Genomic DNA, 23,682 nt, shown 5'->3' with positions numbered 1-23,682 from the left:
TAACATTGTCTTTTAAATGTATCACAGGCTTCTAATAGAGCCATCTTCTACACTCATTAAAATGTGTGTGCTTGCTTCTTTTGCTGTAGACAATGTAGAAATTATATATATATATATGCCTGTCTACTTGTCTGCATGGGCGTGCTTGGGCATGGATGAGTTTGAATGGGTGTGTGAGCCTGTGGATGTATTTGTGCCAAACTCCTAATGCCTGGGTGTGTATGTTGGAACATATGTTAGCGGGTGCATGAACAAATGAGCATTGATGGGAGTGTGTGTGTGTGTGTGTGTGTGTGTGTGTGTGTGTGTGTGTGTATCTGCGTCATCAGAACCTAAATGATGGCCTGCTCTGTCTGATCTTTTGATCTGGCCTTGTGTGGTTACTCAAAGGACTTTTTTAAGACGAAGACGATGGTTCACACCAAGTTGTTCAAAGTAAGGGAGTGTATATATGCATGTATGCGTGTGTGCGTCTGTGTGTAAATGAGAGATAGAGAGAGAGAAAGATGGACGAGAGAAGTAGAGAGAGAGAGACAGAGATGAAAGATAGAATTAGAGAGAGGAAGAGAAAACAGACATGGAGGGACTTGGAGTACACAGGGAGAGTGTGTGTATATGTGTATACGAGCACAGTGATTAAAGAAGGCTGTAAGAATATATGAATGTGCGTAATTGCAGCCCTTTGCTCATAGACATACACACACACACACACACACACACACACACACACACACAGTCAGGAATAACAGAGGGACAGACAGGGTGAGACGGAACTACACTTCAACACAGCGCTCAATAAAGCACACATGGAGCAACCACAACATCCACATGATTTATAATGCATACGGATACAAACGCACATGCCAACACAGAAACTGACATCAAGGGAAACAAGTGTATCTTAGCCAGAACAGGTGCTTTGTTTGACAAAATTACTGGTAACAACATGAGCAAAGGACATCAAAAATACCTGATCTTATGGGGTCAGTGTTGGATTAAACCAAGGCCGCAGCCATGGAGTCAACATTAGAGGAGTTAAAGAGGGATGAAGAATGACTAGTCATACAAAGACAAACTAGGGAAGCAATTAGGTTGTCCATAACTGTGTTGTGCTGCCTGCCATGTTCCCTCCTCTCTGTCTGACTTACAGGTCATTAGGTTCACTGTACATTGGCTCACATTAGGGGGGTTGTGAAGGATATTTGGGTTATGAGAGGTTAAGCATTTTGAATATGGGTTAATGCTACAGTATGTTCAAAGGCAAACAGTTAAGAGGCTGAGGGTGACAGGTAATAAAGTTTTATGTTACGGTTGATCTGATTCCTAATCATCTGATAATACAACTGTATATTGCACCTGCTGATGAGGGTGTCTTCAGTGACTTCCTGTGGCTCAGCTTAGAAAGTGTATTGTGATTTGATGATAAATGAGCCGTTCGGTCTCTTTGCATAACATTGTCTTTTAAATGTATCACAGGCTTCTAATAGAGCCATCTTCTACACTCATTAAAATGACACACACACACACACACACACACAAAGTCAGGAATAACAGAGGGACAGACAGGGTGAGACGGAACTACACTTTAATACAGTGCTCAATAAAGCACACATGGAGCAACCACAACATCCACATGATTTATAATGCATACGGATTCAAATGCACATGCCAACACAGAAACTTAAACCAAGGCCGCAGCCATGGAGTCAACATTAGAGGGGACCAAATGTGCAATTGTGCATGGCAGGTGTAATCAGTTCCTGATTGCGGGGGCCTAGTAACCTGACAATAGCCAGATGAATGTCGTTCCGCTTAGCTCCGCCTAGCTTCACTCACATCCATCTGGGACCTCTTCCATTGAGAGTGATTTCTGCAACCCGACTTTATGGTTCAGCCAATCAGGGCCTTAGGGCGGGAGTTTCATAGATGTGACATAGCGTAGAAGCGACTGTGAGACTGTTGTCAGCGTCACGGGTTGGCTTCGATGTGGGTGGTTGAAGTAGCACGTCAATAGATGACGGACAAGTGGCTTATTCAATCATATGCAAGCATTTTTTGATTAGGCCCAGCCTTCTGAAGCAACACTTCAATGGATCGGTTCCAGATGGATGAGTGGAGCTAGGCGGAGCGAAATTCATCTGGCTATTGTCAGGTTAGGGGCCTAGTGGGGTTGCATGCCCACCAAGTTTCATGTGCCCCGGTGTTTCAAGTGTCTCAGGAATTGTTGACCAAAAATTCAGGCAGTAGATGACTTTGAATTTGACAATCCCTATATGACCGCTATGCTAGCTATGCTAAAAATAGTTTAGTCTAGATTTGATTTGGTTTTAATATTGTTTACATGATCACATAAGATAGAAAAAGATATGGTCTTGTATGTTTTCTAGTGAACAGTTTGTAGTATAGCTAGTAGCTAAGCACTATCGTTGTTCAACTGGGGGATTCTATCCAAGGTTCCATCTTCAAGGGATATGGATCAACTCCTCTTTAACATTGTAGTGGCCGTTTGTCAACAAAATAAAATTAAACTTAAATCAAACATTCAAACGACAACTTCTGGCACCCTGGGCAGGTGATGTACGCAGGCAAGAAATAAAGTCAATCCCAGGCTTGATTCGGGTTTTGTGGCTGGTTTATTTAGTTCCAGCTGCAGCAAACAATACATGGCATCTCTCGTGCTGGTAAAAAAATCCTGTGCCCACCACCCAGGTGCATACAGGCCTCCTCCTACTTACTACCTATATTCATCTTTACCTGTGCCCACTACTGCCCCCAGGTGTCTAAACCAAATATTTTAGTAAACTAACCAAAAAATAAAGACTACACATATTTATCAAAACAATTAACTAAACAAATAACGAGCAAAAGAATATCACCAAAATATATATTACTAATGTGAGTAAAATCATAATAAACAAATTAACTAACAAATTTACCACTACTAAAGGCAAACTAATGTAGCTCCAACAAACATCATGTTATTCACTTTAGTGACCTCATGGGACTGAGAGTGTGGGATTCTCTGAACAACATAAATGCGTCCTGTTCACACACTGTCGGGGGAAATTTCTATCTAATCCAGGAGCAAGCACAGCCAGAAAGCCCAGCTGGGAATTAAACTGGGATTCCTGTAGTATTTCTCAAGTCTGATTCACTATTGAGACTGATGCACAGTGAGCCTAGTCAGACTTGGCCCTAGAGACTCACATCACCCAGATCTCTGACTCACCAGCTCTTCTGCTGTGATAGTGATATCCCCTATAACGTGCCAAGATGTCTTCAAAAGTCATAAAATTCACTGGCAAACATGAGAGTAATAGATAGAGTGTGGGGCCTGGAAAGAAAGACAGGGCAAATCACTAAGTGTTGTGCTTCATTTGTCATATCACCAACAAAGAGAAAAGAGGACAGGAGAGGAGAGGAGAAGAGTGGAGAGGGGGAGGGGGAGAGTATAGAGGAGAGGAGCTGGGTGAGGAGAAGATGAGGTAAGATGAGATGGGAGGAACAAAGTGATGACAGGAAAAAAGACAAGAATGACAAACAAAGAGGGAAGATTATGAGGTGTGGTTGGGGTGGGAGAGCTTTACTGAACAAATGAAAGGGAGAAAGGAGAAGAGAAGAGTTACCTGTGAGGGCATTTTAGAAGTGACTGAGCATACTGAAATATATTTACATCTATTTACTCTCCATCGTCTTACAGAATGCCTATTAGCTGGCATGTGGGCCTTAGTGTGTGTGTGTGCGAGAAAAAGAGAGAGAGACTCTTTTTTAGCCAGCCCTCAGGTGTGCATTAAAATAACCAAAAAAAGTTATTAGTGTGTACTACTGAATAAATAAGCAAACATGCTCTTATCTGATTAGTGCAAAAAGCATTTGATTGACTGGACCAGGTTCAGGTATGAACGTGGGCGTAGCCCGTTGTTTCAGATTAGCATCTCCACTGTGTGTGTATGATAACCACACATTCTTGGCAGAAAGGAATTTGCCGAAAAAGGCAGAATTAATGGGCCAAAGTACCTGAGGCTAACAGACAACAACGTTCCATATCTAACATAAACTAGCCTACACCCTACGTTTCTTGGACAATTTACAGACGTTTAACTCGCAATTTAGTGGAAACAGTGCCGCTCAATAGTAGTCAAGGCCTATTTTAGACACATAAACATTCTGTCGTTCGATAATGACGTTTATTAAGCCTATTAACGTTGTTTCCATTTATTTTAACACCGAGGCATTCATTCCCACCAGGCCGAGCCGTGGTTTGAAGAAAGGCGGGGGTCGTGTGTCTTTGCTTCGGTGTGATCCTCCCACGGAAGGCGGTGTAGGTCGGTCTGTAATCGGACACCGGGTCTTAGAGCCTGCCTTCGCCACGGTTCCCCGGCAAAGAGGCTATTTAAAAAACGAAAAAGAACGTGTGCGCCACTTCCCCACTTTATTCGAAGGTTCCCCCCAGCAAACACAGGCACACATTAAACACACACAATCTTCCTTTGACATATCACAGCGTTCCGAGAGCCCCAGCGGCGGCATAGATGCCTGCAGCAGCGGCGCGAGGGGAACGGACTGACGCACAGCAGGAACGGCGCACGCCGTCCACAGTCGCTCCACATACGGATATACGCGCGCGGCTTACGGGGCCGGACGGGAGCTCGAGCCCCGGAAGGATCACTTGTACGGGCTTATCCGATGCATGAGACGGCGGCTGGGGCACGCGGTCTGTCGGTCGGTGTCGGGATCACGCTGTGATTAACGGATTTTTTTTTGAACCCTAACCCTAACCCTGCCGGGACAGATGAATACAAATGAATTTAGCGACCCGAAGGAGAGATTGCAGAACCTCTCGACTCGACCCAAAGTAAGTGTTTGTTAACGTGAGATGATGATATTGTTTTAACTATGCAAGTAAGTGTCAAGTTCCTTTCCTCGGTACTGTGTTAAACTCTTGGGAGTCAGTGGTCAGCGGAAAATTCTGGTGTGCTCGCAGAATCCGTGTGTATGTGTGTATGTGTGTGTGTTGAGCGGAATGAATGGGAGCTTGTTGAAGTGTCTCGGAGCGAACGGCTACCTGTGTTGATTGGCGGTGGTTCAGCTCTGAGCTAACCGACCTGAAAGAGCCCTGAGATTTCACCCATACAGCTGGCCTTCCGCAGAAGCTTGCCGTATGTCATTGTGTTGTTATTCTTTCTGGAGACTCACTGGGTGCATTGTAGATTACAGCTATTGAGTTAGTTTCGTCAGAGACACCTTGGCAGGCTTCACTATATTTACTGTGGTTCTGTCAATTGACCATACGTCAAAGAGTCTGACTACTCAGAGGCTTTCAGCGTTTCTCTGAGATTTCTTAAGTTATGAAGGAAACGACGTTAAGATGGTCGGCTGTTCCCCATCCCCCCCTTGTTCAAATGCGAAACTTTTTACGCAACGCAACATATTCGGGACAACACATTTGAATTTACCGTTAACCAAAAGCGCGCGGCATTCAGGGGAAACATGACATGGCCCTCCTCCTGCGAGCGGCGGAAGCGCTCCGCTCAAAAGTCGCATAGTTAGACCTCGCGTATCTGTACGTGCGTGTGCGAGCGCCCCAGTGTGTGTGTGTGTGTGTGTGTGTGTGTGCTTGTGTGTGTGTGTGTGTGTGTGTGTGTGTTTGTCGGAAGCTGTATTTACTTTTGCGTTTGCTACTATGTGGTTAACACACACACACAAACACAGCTATGACAGTAGAAGCTTGTGAATAGGACATTGTAACTCACACCCGGCGTTAAAGCGACTTGTACAAATTCGCTTTAAAGACCTCTGAGTTGCTACAATAATGACGCAGCAGGAGAATCCATTTTTGAGCGTGGACTGTATAGGCCTACCTATCGGTCTAATTTAAGGAAATTTACTTTTTGTTTCGGTTAGGTAGTTTATTATGGGTCCTTGGTAATACATTTTCTCACTGTCCAGGCTTTTCATTGAGAGTAAATAACTGTTAGACTTCAAAGTAACTTTCATCCTACTTCGAAATTACATATACAACTGTTAACTTGGAATACATATTTGCCCCACTCTATAGGTTGCTATTATACCATTTTCAACGTAAATACAACTTTAATGCTAATCCTGAAGGTGAACAACTCAGGTCTAATGCAGAAGGTGCGCAACTATGCATCGCCAGTGCGCCACCCGCTCACCGGACGCTCTTTCACCTGACTGACTAAATGAATGGATGGATGAATGAAGAGAGCGGAGGTGTAGATCAAAGAGAGGTGATAGACGAGATTCGCTGACTGACTGCTCTTGCAAAAAAAACTTCCTCAGTCCAATCGCACTGGGGAGGAACTCACTCTTTGGTGCGAGTAGAAACCTTTGGCTCAGAGAGCGTTTGGTGTTGAACCTGATTCATTCCCCTTGCCTCTGTCTGCATGGAGCCACTGAGGCACCAGTCCAACTTGTGCTTCAAAGACAAGACACGCTCAGTATTTCACACTTTCACTGTACGTTATTGGGTCAGCGTGGTCTGTCTATTTTGAGACCCTTCTGATATCCGTGTGCTGTTTGAAATCGCGCTAGCGCACTCAATTAAACAACATTTCATGGCCAATTGAGCAGCTAGCTTTTACTTTCATATGAAATGAGGTGTCGGTGACAAGTGGACGGGGTTTGGCTTTCAAATTAGTTTAATACAAATCCTGGTCACGAGCTTTTGCTCTGTCCAGTCGCTTAACATCTGTTGCTCATCCACCTCGTGCATATTCTAAAGCACCTCGGAGTTTTAAAACTCAAAGGTGCATGAGCATGCGTGGGCAGTGTTAACTGACCAATTTGTTAGTGTAGTACACACACACACACACACATCACACACACCTTTCATTTATCTTCAGAAGTATGTGATTTGGATGGAGCGATTCACTGTGCGGAAATTACTGAGGGGGGTTGTGGGGGTGGAATGACCTGGGAGGTGGATGGAGCTGTGGTGTGTTTTCAGAGTGGGGTCATGTTCTCTCTCTCATCAATGTCTGTCAGTGTCTGCCCCACTGAAGGAATTTTCCACTGACCCTAGTGTGTGTGTGTGTGTGTGTGTGTGTGTGTGTGTGTGTGTGTGTGTGTGTGTGTTGGTGGGTGGTGGCCCTGGGAATTCCATGCAGTAAATGAATGAGACAGAAAAAAGGAGAGCAAAATCTGTTTCTTTTCTCTCCCATACACACAGTCATACACACAATGACACATTGTGTGTGTGTGTGTGTGTGTGTGTGTGTGTGTGTGTGTGTGTGTGTGTGTGTGTGTGTGTGTGTGTGTGTGTGTGTGTGTGTGTGTGTGTGTGTGTGTGTGTGTGTGTGTGTTTGTGTGACAGAGAAAGATTGTTTTGTTCATGATGGTCAAAATTTGTGTATTAAGGTTGGATAAGTTTTTTTCTAGCCCTTGGGTCAAGCATATCCAGGTGTCCAGGTCATTCAGACAGATGTGTGTTTTAGACTTACGCGCCATTAAAGGTATAGCCTAACCATACTGATAAACACATTGGTCACACATTATGTATACACATATCTATGCACTTAAAAAAGCTAAACACCAAGATATGTGCAGATGTGCAGACACACACACACACAAACACACATACACACATACACACTTGCAGTCACTCTAGCTCACAGACAGTGAGTCAGTCCTCTTCAGACTTACACACACTTAACACCCAGACACACTCATCTGTGTGTGTTAGTCAGTGTATGCTCAGTGTGCTCTCTGGCCTCTGATTGGCAGGGTTGATCTGTGGTCAAACACAGGGTCTTTACTAAGGGTGTGTGAGTGTGTGTGTGTGTGTTTGTGTCCCGCTAGCTCTCTCTCTCTCTCTCTCTCTCTCTCTCTCTCTCTCTCTCTCTATTCTCACTGCAAAATTATGTGGGTGGGACAGTGTGTTCATCATAGAGTATAATGCATCATCATCATCATCATCATAATCATCATCATCATCATCATCATTAACTGACCTCTTCTCTCCCCTGTCTCTCTCTGCCTGTCCACAGGAGAGCATTACTCCTCTGTACTCTTCTCTACTGTAGTTGTCACCTGGGACTTGCTCAAGTACTCTCTGAAGGTAAGGTGTATGCTAAAAACATCAGTAAATATGTATTGGTCTGTATTAGATGGGTAGAAATGTGAAAACAACCAGTATCACTATTACATATCTGTCGCATGAGAACTGGAGTTACGCTTAAGGTTTGATTAAAAAGTTAAGTCATGTATTAATTCTATATATTTTTTCTAATGCATCCAAAATAGATTCAGTTTATAAATGAGACAGGTAGCTTGGAGCGGTTTCCTGTCAGCATGCATGGTTCGCATGTGTCTTGAGGAGCAGTGTGCCACTGCAATGGTCTATTGTTCGGTGTCCATTACCTCTGGGTTTGCATATGGAATGTTTATTTTTGCCTTCTGTTGTGCATCTGTTTTCTCTCTTTCCTGTCTCTCTTTCTCCCTCTGTCTACCCGTGTTTCACTAAATCTGAAGAATCTCTGCTCTGTGAATACTGCCCAGTGCAGATCTGTCTTCATATTTGCAAGTCACTTACCCTAGAATGGTGTCTGTACTGATTATCATTATTTCTACCATACATTCTTTCCTCTGTTGGTGTAATTTCTGTATATTATTGTGGTATGGCACCGACTTATGTAATAAACCAAGGAGACTCTTGAGAGAGGACTTTGAGAGACTTACTGTACTCCTTTTGGCACGAACAGGAGGTTTTTGGCACAGCAGGACCTTGTCGTCTCACCCCTTGTCCCTTGTCCCTGATGAATTAGGTAGAAGTGTTAGTCACTCTGCACGGCTTTCCTTCTTTTGTTTTAAATCTGGTATGTAATGCAAAATATGTCTGTGGCCAGATTAGGTAACTTCCAGTCAGTGTGCATTTCAAAGTGAAAGTGGCATTTTCTCAACATTGCAGCTCTTTTAATGGATTAACCACATGAGTTTGCATAGACAAGGCCAGGTGAGCTAATTATATGATGCAACAGACTGAAAGAGATAGAACATGGCAAATGTCTGGAACACAAAGGTTTTATTTCTCTACCTCTCTGGGCTTTAAGACTTAAAGCTTAGAGAGGTAGAGAAAAGACCCCTATCAAAAATTAAGCTATTTATGTACCATCGTGAAAGACTACATCCGATGTGCACATTGTAATGACTTGCATGTGATGTTTGTGTTATGTTTTTAGCGTGTAGCGAGTGTTTGTGTTGAACTGGACTGGCTTGGGGGCACTGGGAGGTTTTTAAGCATAAATGCCAATTACAAATGCAGTTACCCAGTTAGTGTTTGCATGCCAGGCTGATTCTATGCTGATCTGGAAACAGGCTGAGCGTTGAGGTAAAAAAGCGAATAGAAATCTGACAAACAAACAACCACAGAAAAGCAGCACAAATTAGCATTATATTTGCAGTGATGATAGGTGGTTTTGCTGTGCAATGACTTTTATGTTCAGAGAACAGGATCTTAGCCCTGTAGACACTACACAACAAGCTAGTTTAAAAACAGTGAAAAACAAGCTCAGACCACCATATGTTGGGTTTTGCACTATTATCTAGAATGGTTTGAGGTCATCTCTCACCATCAGCCACTACCACCATAAGTCACCTTCACTCAAAACATTTTTAACAGTTTATAAAGCATACAAACCATCTTGAATGCTGTCAGAGACAGAAAAGAAATCATTGGCCAAATTGATGTAAGGTTGTTCAAAAACAAATTGTGCATGGGTTACTATGAAGGACTTGCTCACATGCCCACACAATTACCTTATGTTTGTTCCTCTGGTAGGCTACAGGGACATATTTAACAAATCTTTACCAGTGCTAAAATAACGACATCAGTATTGGGAATATTTACCGTAACTCCTATTTACATGTATCCGCTATTATAAAGCCAAGGCAGACTATCACACACAATAATACATTTGGTGGCCAAACACAATACATAAGAGAGGCTTGCATTTGGCGCGCATCAGAGCGCACGTGCCATTGGGAAACCACAGCTCATCTGTATATTTAGCGAGATGGAAACTGGAGCTGTTCAATTCAACCGTGCATGTTTACGTAAAACGATGAAGGCGAGGTGTTGTGGTAAAAGTGGTAGATCTTCAGTTTCAGCGCATTCCTTATTGTAATTTTTAGGACACAGGGACATTTGTAGAAGATTCTACTGGTATTTTGTTGTTGTTTTGAAACTAACAAAACAACATGATGAAATCCCTGTAGGCCTACAGGGATACAGTTTTATGGCAGAACAGCTAGGCTAACAGCTTGCTTAAAAGCTTACTAGTGCTTGGTGTAGAATAGGCCTATACTGTTGTAATAATTACAGTGCTTTCTTTGACAGATAGTAGACCTACTGTAAATATACAAAGCCTTATATGAAGGCGTAAATATCGTACCCAACAATTTTAATAGGCAACTGCTATTTCTGTTTGCAAATGCATAGAAATGTTAAGACAACAAACAGTATCAGTAGTTCATATGTCTTTATGTCATGAGATGTCAGCTGTCTGCCAAGTTTTGATGAGAGCTTTTTTAAGATTTTCACCATGTTATACAGGTACCCTCTACTAAACACATCGGCTACTGGTCAAAGGCATTTTCCAAATAGACACAGTAACTCTAGTTATGTTTACAAACCACAACTAATTTTGGGATGTTCAAGGAGTATGATGCCTGTTGACTTAACTTATCAATCTTGATATACTGGAATGTATGACCCAGATATATTGGAATGACCCAGTGGTTGGCGAGCTGTTGTTTGGACTCATTATGGTTAAATTTGAGCTAGAGTTAAATTTGAGGTGTTTGAGCAGTGTGATTAGGGATACGGCACTGAGCAATAAAAATACAGTCCTGAGGAAGGTGTGTGATTACAATGTAGTGTGCATTGCGCCTGCTGCCTGTATTCATCTTCTGTTTCTGTTTTCTCTAGATGTGGACGTGCTACAGAGACTGGGCTTGCGTGGAGGTCAGGGGTCACGTTCCGTTCCTCCAGGGGTCATCTCCGTGCCGACGGGGGTCATCCTTACATCACGGGCTCGCCTGGCAGCACCCTTCCTCTCCCTCCTCCCCTCCTCCAGCAAACACACACCAGCCCCGACACACATGGACTTGGCAGTGCTCGTGAGCCTGCGCCTGCACCGTCGAAACTCTGCCTTCCTCTTCTCTATCCACTCTGGCTCCCGCTTGCAGCTGGGCGTGGAGCTGTCGCCCGGCCAGCTGACCGTCCAAGCTGACGCGCCCTCGCAGACTCAGCCCGGCGCGTCGGCCAACGCGGTCAGCTTCCCGGTGGACCTTCACGACGGGCGCTCGCACTCCCTGGCGCTGTCCGTGAGTGGCCGGCGGGTGACGCTGCAGGCTGGCTGCAGCCAGAGGACTCAGACGCTACTGTTCCCGGCCGAGCCTGCGCCCCTGGACCCCCGCGGGAGCTTCCAGCTCGGCCGTGGTGGTGCCCGGCTCTCGGGCGTGGCCTTGGAAGGGGAGCTGTGTCAGCTGGACCTGGTGAACTGGGAACGGGCGACCGATGGTGGATTCTGCAGCATCATGCGCCCCGAGTGCAAAGAGGACCCCGGCCATTCAAACCACACCCACTCCCTGCTCCGTCAGCCCCTTGAGCGTGAGCCGTTGCCATGGAAAGCCCCGCAAGTCACAAGAACCCTCGCCGCCACTTTGGTGTCACCATCGCCCCATGGACCCACGCAGCGTACTCAGACCGTAGCTCAAACACGGACTCAAACGCCCCAGACACCCAGACCAACTGACAGGAAGGCCTCCCCCAAACCCACCCTGAGAGTCAAGCCCAGCTCTGCTAAGCCAACCGCCCCAAAATCAACACCCCCCAAGACCTCCAGGAAACCCCTTCCCACTAAACCAGCTGCCACCAAGACCACCTCCAAAAGGCCAACCCCTCCAAAGCCCACCTTAAAGCGACCCACAGCCGCAAAGCCTACTGCCAAAAAGCCCACCACTCAAGCCCTGCCTGCCCTTAAGCCAACCCCTAAGAAAGCTCCAGTGAGGAAGCCCACTGCCTCCACCCCCCCTCCCAAAGCCACCAAGGAGGCAGGGCCCACCTCGCGTACCCCTTCCAGAAAGAGCCAACGCATGGCTGTGACCCCGTCTACACCCAGAGTCACCTTGGAATCCACCCCTACCTTGGCCATGGACCAGTTTGTCACCTACAACCCTGACCTCTCAGAGGTTCTCCTGCTGCCTGGACCCCCAGGGCTGAAGGGAGAGCCTGGATTTCCGGTGAGATATTTCAGTGTGTGTTTTACCTGTGTGTGTATGTGTCTTTGTGAACGTGGATCAGACGCATTGGATTTTATCGTAAGACTTCTCAACACATCTTAAAACACCTTATAGTATATATATTTGTGCATCATTTTATCCGTTAATTTGAAGTTATTTATAGCAAGCAAATTATATTACAGTGCTGTGATTGTGTCTGATCCAACATGACAGGGTTTATTCGGCTCTCAGAGTTTGACTCGGCATTACTATTAGTGCACCGCAGGTGCCAGTGGAGCAACCACATGGGACACCCTTTGAGGGTTTCTCCATGGATCGTTTTCTAAGGTTCCACCTTGGCAAGCGTCACACACTACTCATACTCAGTTGTTTTGACCAAGCTTTCCCCCAAATACCACCGTCCGTATGTAACACAGAGAGAGGCATTCATTGATCAAAACAGACAGCGGGGATGCAGGCAGCGCAGACGACTTGAGGGCACACTTGTTTCAAATGAGCTGCACTGCTAAAGCCCAGCACACCCCCCTAGAGATCCTCTCAGTGATTGCTTGAAGCGGTGCCAGCTGTCTGCACCTTCATGCAGGGAAGACAAGCTGTAATTAGTGGCAGACAGAAAGGTGGAGATAGCCATGGAAAAAGTTGACAGGTCTTGTCAGAATTACGGCCTCTCAAAGTGGACGACGATGGCGCCCCTTAAAACATTACACGCGTCATGATTTACACATCAACCCCTGTGTTTATCACTCTTTTGATACATAAAAGTGTTATTTGAAGTTTTGTATTTTCTAATAACCTCTGTTGATCCTCTGTTTAAGTATTCGTAGAAGGGCCTTCATTAAAGTGAGCCCTTTTTATAGATTCCTATTACTGTGCCCCTTTGAAGATAATCGAATCATTGCATTGAGATCATCAGACATTGCATTTCATGAATCACAGATTGCATTACATAAACACTACATAACACATGGATTTTAAGTGGTTACTGCAAGAAAAAAAAAGTATTTTAAAACTTAATTTTATCATCCGGATGAATTTCATTTGAGCCACATCCTCCTAAAGGTCACGAGACAGCATCTTAGGCCGAGGCTCCGATTCATTGAGGAGAACATGATGTCATAATGTCAGAGAACGTGTTTCTTTGTGAGTGGAATTTGAACGTTCACAGCCAAACATTCTGAGCAGAAGATGGGCCAAACCTAGCCGCAGCTGTTAAATGTCATCCTCTGCAGATCAGTCATTTTCCGACTGCTTACCTTTTCCGACTGCTTTTGCTTTTGAATAGTTGTGGCATTCCCACGTGTGGACCCACGTTGTGTTCTCATCGTTTTTTTCCCGTAAATCATTCCATGGATGTGAACTTCTGTGGTTTTTGAGTCATGCACTAACCGGCGGTTAGTCTTCTGAATGAAGGGAAAGTCTGTTTGCTGAGCGTCAGCATTTAGTATAACTAGACACATTAATGTGCATGTGTTTGTGTTTGTGTGTGAATGTGAATATGCTGATGTGAAGATTTCTGGAAAGGATTGTATTTGACTTTGCATTGATTGCGGCGGTGCCTCAGTGAGTTGTTTATATGTGCCGGGCCATATGTGTGGAAGTGTGCTGTGAGTGGAACAAGACTGCGCGGCACCATGTGTGTGGTCAGCAGAATCCGAGTTCTAAAAGGAAAATCTTTGTTCTGCTCCTGTGCTACCGCAACGTAGAGTAGTCTGCATTCTAATGAATTCTGTGAGCCCAGCTGACTTTAGTGCAACCCCCACTGCAACTCTCTCTATCTCTCTCTCTTACTCTCTCTCTCTCTTTCTCTCTCTCTCTCTCTCTCTTTCTCTCTCTTTCTTTATCCCCTGTGCCCCCTTTCCTTTCAGCTTCTCTCCATAGAGACTTGCCAAAAAACAAGACCACACCGAAACAGGTCTAAACACAAAAACGACAGCACAAGGTTACCCAGACAAATGTGGGCCACTAAAGACGACAGTCTGGCTTGAGTTCTGCTCCCTTGACTCACCTTAAATTCTGTGCACGTCACCCCCTGACTCCACAGTGTCGGTCAGTGCATTATTCTTGAGTTACACTCCCTTGACCCTAGGTCTTCTTTGGAACTTCTTTGGAAGAATACATACGCAATATGAACTGGTTGCTTGGAATTGTTTCTGGAATTGATTTGTGGGGAATTTTCAGCTTTTACTTTGAAACATTCACTCCTTTCACAAAATGAGTTTGATAGTAGATGTTTGATGAGTCAATGTTCACTATTGTATGTTTTAAAGGAGAGCTGTCGTCACAGCTCGCTTTTGTGTTGCGTTTGTTAAAAAACCCTATGGCGATGTGACAATATCTATTAGTGGTTTGTTGAGTCTGTGCAAGAAGTGTCCTGTGCAAGAAGTGTCCCCCCCCACACACACACAACAGGGTGTGTGTGTGTGTGTGTGGGGGGGGGGCCTGTCTGCGTAAGTGTGCGATGAGTGTGTGTGGGTGTGTGTGGGGTCTGTCTGCGTAAGTGTGCGATGGGTGTGGGTGTGTGTGCATGTCTGTAATTAGGCAGGTTAATTGCATTTTTAGGAACCTGCCCAGAGCGTGTATTTATGTCTGTATCTGTGTGTGTGTGTGTGTGTGTGTCGTTTAGACAATAGCTGTCTGTCATTATCAAAGGCGTAATGCCTAAACCATGCCATTCTGTGGTCCTCTCACAGTGCTCTGTACAGTGCTAACAGACACTGCTTTACTCACATACATGCAGAAAGACACACACACACACACACACACGCATGCGCGCACTCACACATGCATGCACACACACTGCAACACTGCGTCAAACATACATACACACAACACTTTTAACATACACAAATAGTCTTTAGACACGCACGCTGACACGCACCCATTTACTCGACCTCGCCTTGCACTCTGTGTGGATGTGTGTGTGTGATTTCTGTCACACACGAGCAGCTTTTAGAAACATACAAAGGCACATGTGTGTGCTCTGAAATGCACCATAAATCCTATGTGCGTGTGTGTTCTTAGATCTCACTGCTGTAATATATGGCAACACTGCATAAACATATGCATACACAGTCACACACACCGACGCACACTCTTACACTCATTCACACACACGTGCACGTACACACTGACACACACACACTGACACAAACACACATACACACACTCACACACACACACACACAGAGCCCTCTTTTCAATGGAGCCCTTTTTTCTTCTGCCACGTGGCCCTGTTAAGGGGGGGGGTATGTGCAGGGAGGGTGGGTGACTGAGGGAAAAAGGGGGTAGAGAGCCGAAATAGAGTGTACTTTGCTCTCACAAATTGTAAGCTTTTTAGGCTGCTCTCTCATAGTATGTCATGAGCAAGTTTACGAGCCTGCATGATAGCAGTTTGATTGTTGAAAATAACCACATGTTGATATCAATAGCCCTCCACAATAATGATTTTCAGGTTGAAGGAAGAACTCAACTACTCACTTGGAAAGTGCAGCTTGCATGAAATATAACAGACTTTACGCTAGGTATTTGTGCTAGAGACCAAACCAGATTATCAGAAATGTGACATTGGAAGAATTGAGTTGGTTATAGGCTAGTGACCTTTGCCTTGTTTATGTGCTCTCTTCCCCAGTAATGAGTTTGTGTGTGTGTGTGTGTATGTGTGCCTTTTATAGGGGTCTCCGGGGCCACCGGGGAAGCCAGGCCCTTCAGGGAAGCAAGGACCAAGGGTAAGTTGGCCTCCAGTAGGGCAAAGACTGAAGAAAACACTGGTTGCATTTGGGACACATTGGGACACATTTTGCTGTTAATAGATGTTGATGTCTTTTCATGAGTGGGACTACTGTTGAAGTGGTAAAGACAAGATGCTATACTATCCTTGAAAGCTGATGTGATATCTGAAATGTCAGATATAGGTGGTGTTTGCTACTGTAGAATCAGCTTGTTTCCTATGTTCCTGGGGGAACAGTGATCTTGTATTTCAAGGGACCATTGTTTTTGGTGCATCCTCTGTCAAAACACATATGCTATTAGACATACCGGTACTAGAAATGAACAATTTCAACATATCATCGCATTCTAAACGTTTTGGCCTGTGTTTGCTAATAGACACCTCGGAAGTGCATCCATATTGTAGATCCAGAAGTAGTTATATGTAGAACAACAATGACATTTTCCCTCAAATCTATGAGAGTATGGTTTAAGTATTTTTAAACTCATGTATACATACCTCACTTATAATCATGTCCTTAGACCTTCACTGCTTATGTATGTTCTGTGTTTGAGAAATAGCAGCAGCAGTGATTTGCATTCAGTGGTAGTGTACAGTAGAAAGCCCTTCCTAATCCTTCCTAAGAGTCTTTATAGAGGAGAAAAGAGTCTTCATAGAGAGGAAGAGAGTCTTCATAGAGAGGAAAAGAGCCTTCATAGAGAGGATGAGAGTCTTCATAGAGAGGAAGAGAGTCTTCAAAAAGACAAAAGAGACCAGAAAGAGAGAGAATGTACTAATGGTATGATTTGTCAAGAAAAGAAAAGAGTTTGATACGTGCAGCACTAAGTGTTGTTGGCCTTCTCTCAGTACTTGTGTGTCTTGAGCATAAGGATATAGCTGTGGCCCTGGGCAAGGCACTTAACCAGAATTACCCTAGGTGGCGCTATTCATGCAGCTGCTGTACTGCTCCTAGTCCAGCCAAGGAGCGGCAGCAAAATGAACCGTTTCCACTGTAGAGTGGACTAATAAAAATACTCATGCTTATGATTCTGTGCGGAGGGTGTGGAGTTTTTTATGTTGGGTAGATCATGATGATTGAATGTTATGTTTTGAATCTATTCCTGAAAATTCATGTAATTAGAATACAGGTTTTTAAGTGAGTACCCTGTTATTATAGAAGGCTCTGATTACACACACGCATGCACATAATACACATTCATACACTCTCTCAGGCCCCTCGGTTGTACCCTCGGGTAGTTCTGCGGTTTCCATAGTTACAATTCTAAACCTGCGGCTTCCTGGTCCACATCCCAGAATACCTCTCACAGACCCACCCACCTCAGCCACCTGCGAATGTGTGTGTATATATTTGTGTGTATGCATGTTTGTGTATTTACATGTGTGTATATATTTTTATCCTTTATTTGGTCATATGTGTGCGGTTTTTACAATGGTTTTGTGAACATGAATAGTAAACCCCAGATTAGCTCCATCTCCAGTGAGGACTCCATGAGTCCACATCTTAACCTCAGCACTTGTCACTTCTGCTGGTCGGAGTCCTGTGCAGCTGCCATTAAATATAAAATGCATGGTGATTGCTTGTGTGTGTGTGTGTGTGTGTGTACAGTATGTGTGTGATTGAGAGTTAGGCGGGATCACATTGGAAATAATGAATGGGCAGTAGTAAAGCACAGCGCTCAGACCATAATAATTCAAAAGAAGTTCTGTCTCGCTCCTAAGTTACAGAAGGGGTCTATGCTCACGTTACGCTTTGAAAGTTGAAGAAGGGGGAGAAGCGAGTGTTTGTTTATGTGTAAGTGGGTGTATCTGAGTGTGAATGTATGTGTTTGTGTGTGTGTGTGTGTGTTTGTGTGTGTGTGTTTATCTGATCTTGACCTCAGACCTTACCACATCTCTCCTTCACTGACCTTTCACCCCACACACGTGGAGGGCAGGTGCAGGTCAGAATGGGATCAGAGGTGACCAGAGTGTCAATCAGGGGTCATCACAGCGCAACTCCAAGACCCCCCCCCCCATCCACTTTTATTTAATTTCCATTAGCTTCTTCGTCCCTCCTCAGCTCTGTTTGCTTTGGCTTTTATGTACCGTGACTGAGTCCTGCCCACCAGCTAAAGAGCTGGACTCAGCTTTCCTTGCCCTGATTGGAGGAAAATGGCCTTGGGAGGCGCCAGTCATGCACGTTGTGAACTCGCGAACAGAGGCGGCCAGTCATTCAGAGTGGGAAGTGTTTAAACAGGCTAAAGGATGCTTTCCTGTCAAAGAACAGTACACCCCTCTGAGGAGTTTTCATCAGTTTGCTCTGAACTATTAGTGTCTTTAGATTAACTCCAGCAAACGCAGCCAGAGCCACAGCTGTGTGGGTCTCTCTGTTCTGTTCTGTGCTCTTACTGTGACTTCTCTGTGTGTGTGTGTGTGCGTGTGTGTGTGTGTGTGTGTGTGTGTGTATTATAGGGGCCTCCTGGACCTCACGGCAAACCGGGACGACCAGGTCCCCCAGGGCTAAAGGTAGGACTGTATTCACTTAAGCACTCATTCACACGAGTCGCACGCACACATGCACACATTACACATTACACACCGGTGTCCTTCTCAAGTCTGGACAAACAAATGGTTACCGTTCCACCTTTTGACCGCCGTTTACGGGTCTGCACATTTAAGGTGTTTGGAAATACCCATCCCTCTTTTAGTACCAGGGGCCATAATCACAGGCTCTCTCACCTGGCCAGGCAGCCAGTAGCAGACGTGAAAACAGCAGCAGTCCCCGCATCTGTCTCTGATGACCTCACGCTGACTGCAGTCTCATATTGTGGGGGCTCTGGTTGGGGGGCTCACAATATGTTCTGTTCTGGCATCTGTTCCCGAGTGTCTTTTTCCACTCAACTCTTCAAATGTATTTATTTGACAAAGGGAACATTTTGGGGCTCATTAAAAATGAACGGGACTGCGGGACTGCTGTTCCTCCAAAACAGGGGTTGTCAAGCTGTTGCTAAGGAAATGATGATGCACCGCTGCTGGAAGCCCCGGGTGCCTCCCACGGGGATGCTGGGAATTGCAGTCCGTCACCCAGACACCAAATGACACATACAAACACACACAGGCACGCAAACATAAGCACACACATACGTACTGTACTGCATATATGCACCTTTTATATTCCATCTGTGTAGACACACACACACACACATATAGACACACACACACACACACACACACACACACACACACACACACACACACACACACACACACACACACACACACACAAACACACACACAAACATAGCTCACTCCATCTCTTACATAGAGTCTGACAAACTGGCCCACTCTCTCTTCTACCTTTTACACACACAGAGAAATTTGTTTTTGTTGTTGTGCAGACCTATCATCAGCATTTTACACTAATAAATATGTTGAGTGATATCCGGAGTGAGTGGACTGTGAGAAAATTCCTCTGAGTTTGTATGAACGTGTCTGAGTAGGTCTAAATTCTTTACCATTTCTGAACCATTACTCGGCTTTCCTTTTCTATGAGCTGGTGTTTCCATGTTTCCAGAGAAGCTGTAAAACATATGCACGCTTACTGACACACTTTTAAGGGGCGCGTGCACACACACACACACACACACACACACACACACACACACACACACACACACACACACACACACACACACACACACACACACACACATTAGCCCCCTCCAAAACTCCTGTCACTAAAACACTTTACAACTTCTCTTGGAAATATGAAAACACCAGGTGTGTGTGTGTGTGTATGTGAGGAAGTAGAGCTTGTTCATTGTTTGATGTTGTCTTTGTCTGCCAGCAGGCCTTCAGCTCTTAATACCTTAACCTTGCCTTTGAAGTAGTAAAGCTGGGAGTGTTTACTTGCCCACTAACAAATGTACACACACGTGGATCCCACACATATACACAACTCAATGACTTCTCACTGATTAATGAATAAATGCATAGGCATACCTACACACACACACACACACACACACACACACACACACACACACACACACACACATACAAGAACACACACATGCACACACACACATTTATATGCACACACCACACACTTCTTAATGTTTTATTTTTTAAATGGATTTGTTGTCACAGGGTCACAAAGGAGACCCAGGACTTTCTCCAGGAAAAGCACCTAATGGAGACAAAGTAAGACCACACACACACACACACACACACACACACACACACACACACACACACACACAGACAGTTGTGATGTAAAATGGGAACAGGTCAGAAGATGATAAAATGGTTTTCTAGTAATTGTCTGTATTGTTTGTTTGTTTGCTTGTGTGTCTCTCAGGGAGACCCGGGCATTATGGGGCCTGTGGGGTTGCCTGGTCAGCTCGGGCGTAAGGTAGGCTATAAAGCATGCACACACACGCTCGCACACATACACACACACACACACACACACCAAGTCCTTTTTCTGAAGGCTAAAATTACTATATGTATCTGGGAGCCAAAGACATTCATGAATAACTGCTTCTGGGCCAGAAAATGAAACATTGCGGGTAAATGCTCCATTACATAAGTGGGCTCTTGTCTGAGAGAGTTTTGTGTGTGCATGCATACAGTATACAGTGTGTGTAGACATTCATGTGTTTGTTTGAGTCTGCAATTTTTTAGCTTTTACCTTGATTTAGATCATAAAAATGCATGTGTGAAACATGTAAATAAATAGTGTGTGTAAAATTTGAATGTGTGTGTCTGTGTGTGTGTGTGTGTGTGTGTGTGTGTGTGTGTGTGTGTGTGTGTGCACGATTATATGGAGCTGGCTCCATGTGTTTCCAATTAAAGATCTGCTGCTTCAGAGAGAGTGTGCATACACACACACACACACACACACACACACACACATACCCACAGATGCACACACACCACACACAATCATGTCGGTTTGATGGTTGGACGACACAGCAACATTGCTCTTTCCTAGATATTGGGCAGCATGTTTTCGGAAAACAGAGCCTCCTCTCTTTTTCTCTCTTCCTCTCCCTCTCTCTGTTTCTCTCTTCCTCTCCCTCTCTCTGTTTCTCTCTTCCTCTCCCTCTCTCTGTTTCTCTCCCACCGTCCCTCCTCCCCTTACTCACTCCATCATTCATGCGTTTTTTCCGCTGGTTGTTCATTTCTCTCTAGTCAGCACAATCCACAGTGTTCTGCGGTTTAGTTATGGCTCATGCACACACACACACACACACACACACACACACACACACACACACACACAACACAAGGTCTGAGTCCTACAGGAAGGCATTTATATTATACCCGCATGCACACACATGTTCTCTGCCAGGTAGCACTGTTAACATGAGTACCTACAGCATGTGAGATTTATGCCCTGCGCATGTTTCTGTGTGTGTCTGTGACCGTGTCCATCCGTTGGTCTGTGTTTGTCTTCATCTGATTTCTTTTCTCCATTTCTATTCTTTTAGGGGCAGAAAGGCCATCCAGGTCCAGTGGGCCTCCCAGGAGAGCAAGTGGGTGCAACTCCCTTCCCTTGTCTGTCTCTGTCTGTCTCTTTGTCCCTCTTCCACACGCTCTCTTTGTAGCGCTTCCTGCGGAGTAAAATGGAGCTCTCAGTGCCCTCTAGTCCCCTAGTAGAGCAGCATGAACGCACATTCACACGTTGTCTATTTGTCTGTCTTTAATAAACACACATGCACATATGCACACACACACACACACACACACACACACACACACACACACACACACACACACACACACACACACACACACACACACACACACACTCATATATACATAGAGTGGTTGTCCTCTTTTTTGTAAGCGCCCCCTCCTTTCCCATGAGGATGACATCATTTGGGAAACGGGAGCACCTGCATTGTCTCATATAAACACACACACATATGCAGACACGCACAGACAGATGCACTCACACACACACACACACACACACACACACACACACACACACACACACACACACACACACACACACACAGACAGATGCACGCACACACACACACACACACACACACACACACACACACACACACACACATACAGTATGCACACACGCACAGACAGATGCACGCACACATGCACACACACACACACATACACACACACACACACATATACAATTGCATATACACACATTACCTCAAAAATTCATATGGTCTTGCACACCATCACTCACTGAACGTACAAACACACACTAATGATATACGACAACAGTAATTTTCTGAAATCTTACTGTGTAAACACAATTACTGCTATTTTGATTCCAGATGATTGCATAAAAGCACATGGTTTTGTCTGTCGTCTGAGCTATGCATTTGTGAATGAGCATTGTCTAATTCTCATAAGACTTCATAATTTGAGCCTCATCCTCGCTGGGTCTCTAGTCAGTTACAAAAGTTGTGGGGATGAGTTTTGCTTACATTATGCAAGTCTGGCATCTCACTGCCCATCTCTTTCTCTCCCAGGGTTTACAGGGTCCTGATGGATTGCCTGGGGCCAAAGGTTATCCTGGCAGGCAGGTGCAGTAATCCTCTATTGCTGCGCTGTGTGTGTATGTGTGCGTGTGCATGTGTGTATGTCTGTATTGGCATGTGAAACTGTGTGTGTGCCGAGTGTGTACACCTAAGTTTATGTTTGTGAGTATGTGTGTGTGTCTTGCTGCGTATGTCTGTGTGTCTGTGTGTGTGTGTGTGTGTGTGTGTGTGTGTGTGTGTGTGTGTGTGTGTGTGTGTGTGTGTGTGTGTGTGTGTGCAGTAGAGCATGTTTATGTACAGTTTGGGTTTATGTCTGATGTTGAGTGGGACCAAAGGCTATTTAAGGTTAGTGTGCAGCTCCTAATTGGCCGTTTGAGAGCAGTAGGATTAATCCTGGCTCAGCCTTAACCACACCAATCAGGTGGCTGCAGCCGCTCCTTACTGCAGGCCTCACCTGAATGCCATCCAGAGGAAGCCAGCTGTTTCCAGGACGCCTGTGGCACGGGGCCTCCGAACGCAAACTCGTTTCCTTCCTGCATCTGTTCCCCACATAGCCTCCTCACCTCACCTCCATGATTACTCAACAAAACGGATTTAGGACACGAGCAAAATAGGACAGATTTGGCCAGCCTCAGTGCTGCAAAGAGAATATTTTTAACGACCAGTTTTATGACCACAACAAAACAGCTGATCATTTCAAAGTGCCTACCAAAAGACAGTTAGTTAAGACAATTAGTCGTTCACAGTGAGTAAAAATGCCTCTTTGGTCAGAGTTGATATCTGTTTGATTCTCACTTAACAATTAGTGTTATTATGGCCTTTTGGGTTGCAGGGAAGGGAAGTTTCTTTTTTTAGTCTGATCACAATGAACACAAAGAGTGAGCAGGGCTCCTCTCACTCCCAGATAACACCTAGCGCAGAGACAGAGTCTGGCCTCGCAGGACATAGAGGACGAATTGTTCCCTCTCTTGGGAGACTGACATTTTACTTCAGTATGGATGTCATGCACAGAGGAACCACACTACTTACCTGTGTTCCCTCTCTCCCTGTCTCTCTGCCCCCTCCCTCTGCCTTCCTCTCCCTCTCTCTGCCCCCTCTCTCCCTCCTTCTCCCTTGCTCTCCCTCTCTTCTTACCCCCCATCTCCCCCCTTTCCTTCTTGCCCTCTCTCTCTCTCTCTCTCTCTCTCT

General features: G+C 45.0%; 1 protein-coding gene across 1 annotated transcript in view; it reads left to right on the top strand.

The window, feature by feature from the left end:
- Positions 1–4,453: 4,453 nt before the first annotated feature.
- The window catches only part of LOC125304868 (collagen alpha-1(XXVII) chain A-like), a 53,097-nt gene continuing 33,868 nt past the window's right edge, over positions 4,454–23,682 (top strand). Inside the window, exons 1-9 of the mRNA XM_048259385.1 lie at positions 4,454–4,855; positions 8,010–8,080; positions 10,949–12,264; positions 15,936–15,989; positions 18,443–18,496; positions 20,120–20,173; positions 20,331–20,384; positions 21,466–21,510; positions 22,486–22,539. Coding sequence (XP_048115342.1) covers positions 4,803–4,855; positions 8,010–8,080; positions 10,949–12,264; positions 15,936–15,989; positions 18,443–18,496; positions 20,120–20,173; positions 20,331–20,384; positions 21,466–21,510; positions 22,486–22,539 — 1,755 coding nt within the window. The 5' untranslated portion in view covers positions 4,454–4,802. The remainder of the gene's footprint in view (positions 4,856–8,009; positions 8,081–10,948; positions 12,265–15,935; positions 15,990–18,442; positions 18,497–20,119; positions 20,174–20,330; positions 20,385–21,465; positions 21,511–22,485; positions 22,540–23,682) is intronic.

Source organism: Alosa alosa, chromosome 12, assembly GCF_017589495.1.
Source record: "Alosa alosa isolate M-15738 ecotype Scorff River chromosome 12, AALO_Geno_1.1, whole genome shotgun sequence".
NCBI lineage: Eukaryota > Metazoa > Chordata > Actinopteri > Clupeiformes > Clupeidae > Alosa > Alosa alosa.
Note: the sequence above shows the minus strand (reverse complement) of the source record. Positions and strands in the feature narration are given on the sequence as shown.